Below are 567 nucleotides of genomic sequence, written 5' to 3' on the forward strand. Positions count from 1 at the left end.
TATGGGACTTTGCAGCAGTTGATGCAGCCGTTCTGGGTGCCGTAGCGCTTCTGCAAGGCTGCCCGGGTGGCGGTCTCGAAGACTTCCCGGACACCCTCCTTGGTCTTGGCCGAGCACTCCAGGTAGTCGTAGGCCTGGATGCGAATGGCCATGGCACGGCCATCCTCGGTGCGCACCGGCTCCTGCTTCATGCGGGCCAGCTCGTTGCGCACATGCTCGTCATTGCGCAGGTCTTTCTTGTTGGCCACCAGAATGATGGGGACGTTGGGGCAGAAGTGCTTGACTTCAGGCACCCACTTCTCCGGGATGTTCTCCAGCGAGTCCGGGCTGTCCACGGAGAAGCACATGAGGATCACGTCAGTGTCCGGGTAGGAGAGGGGGCGCAGGCGGTCATAGTCCTCCTGGCCAGCCGTGTCCCACAGGGCCAGCTCCACCTGCTTGCCGTCCACCTCGATGTCAGCCACGTAGTTCTCGAAGACAGTGGGCACGTAGACCTCGGGGAACTCGTCCTTACTGAAGACGATGAGGAGGCAGGTCTTACCACAGGCACCGTCCCCCACCACCACC

The 567-nt window shown here is 62.1% G+C and overlaps 1 protein-coding gene across 1 annotated transcript; it reads right to left on the bottom strand.

Annotated features, from left to right (window-relative positions):
- Positions 1-8: 8 nt before the first annotated feature.
- On the bottom strand, positions 9-563 carry RHOB (ras homolog family member B; the record flags this gene model as incomplete). Its single annotated transcript, XM_010193042.1, has 1 exon — positions 9-563. A coding segment is annotated over one exon (555 nt), but the record flags the coding sequence as incomplete, so codon positions are not given.
- Positions 564-567: the final 4 nt, after the last annotated feature.

Source organism: Mesitornis unicolor, unplaced genomic scaffold (assembly GCF_000695765.1).
Source record: "Mesitornis unicolor isolate BGI_N332 unplaced genomic scaffold, ASM69576v1 scaffold37689, whole genome shotgun sequence".
Lineage (NCBI taxonomy): Eukaryota > Metazoa > Chordata > Aves > Mesitornithiformes > Mesitornithidae > Mesitornis > Mesitornis unicolor.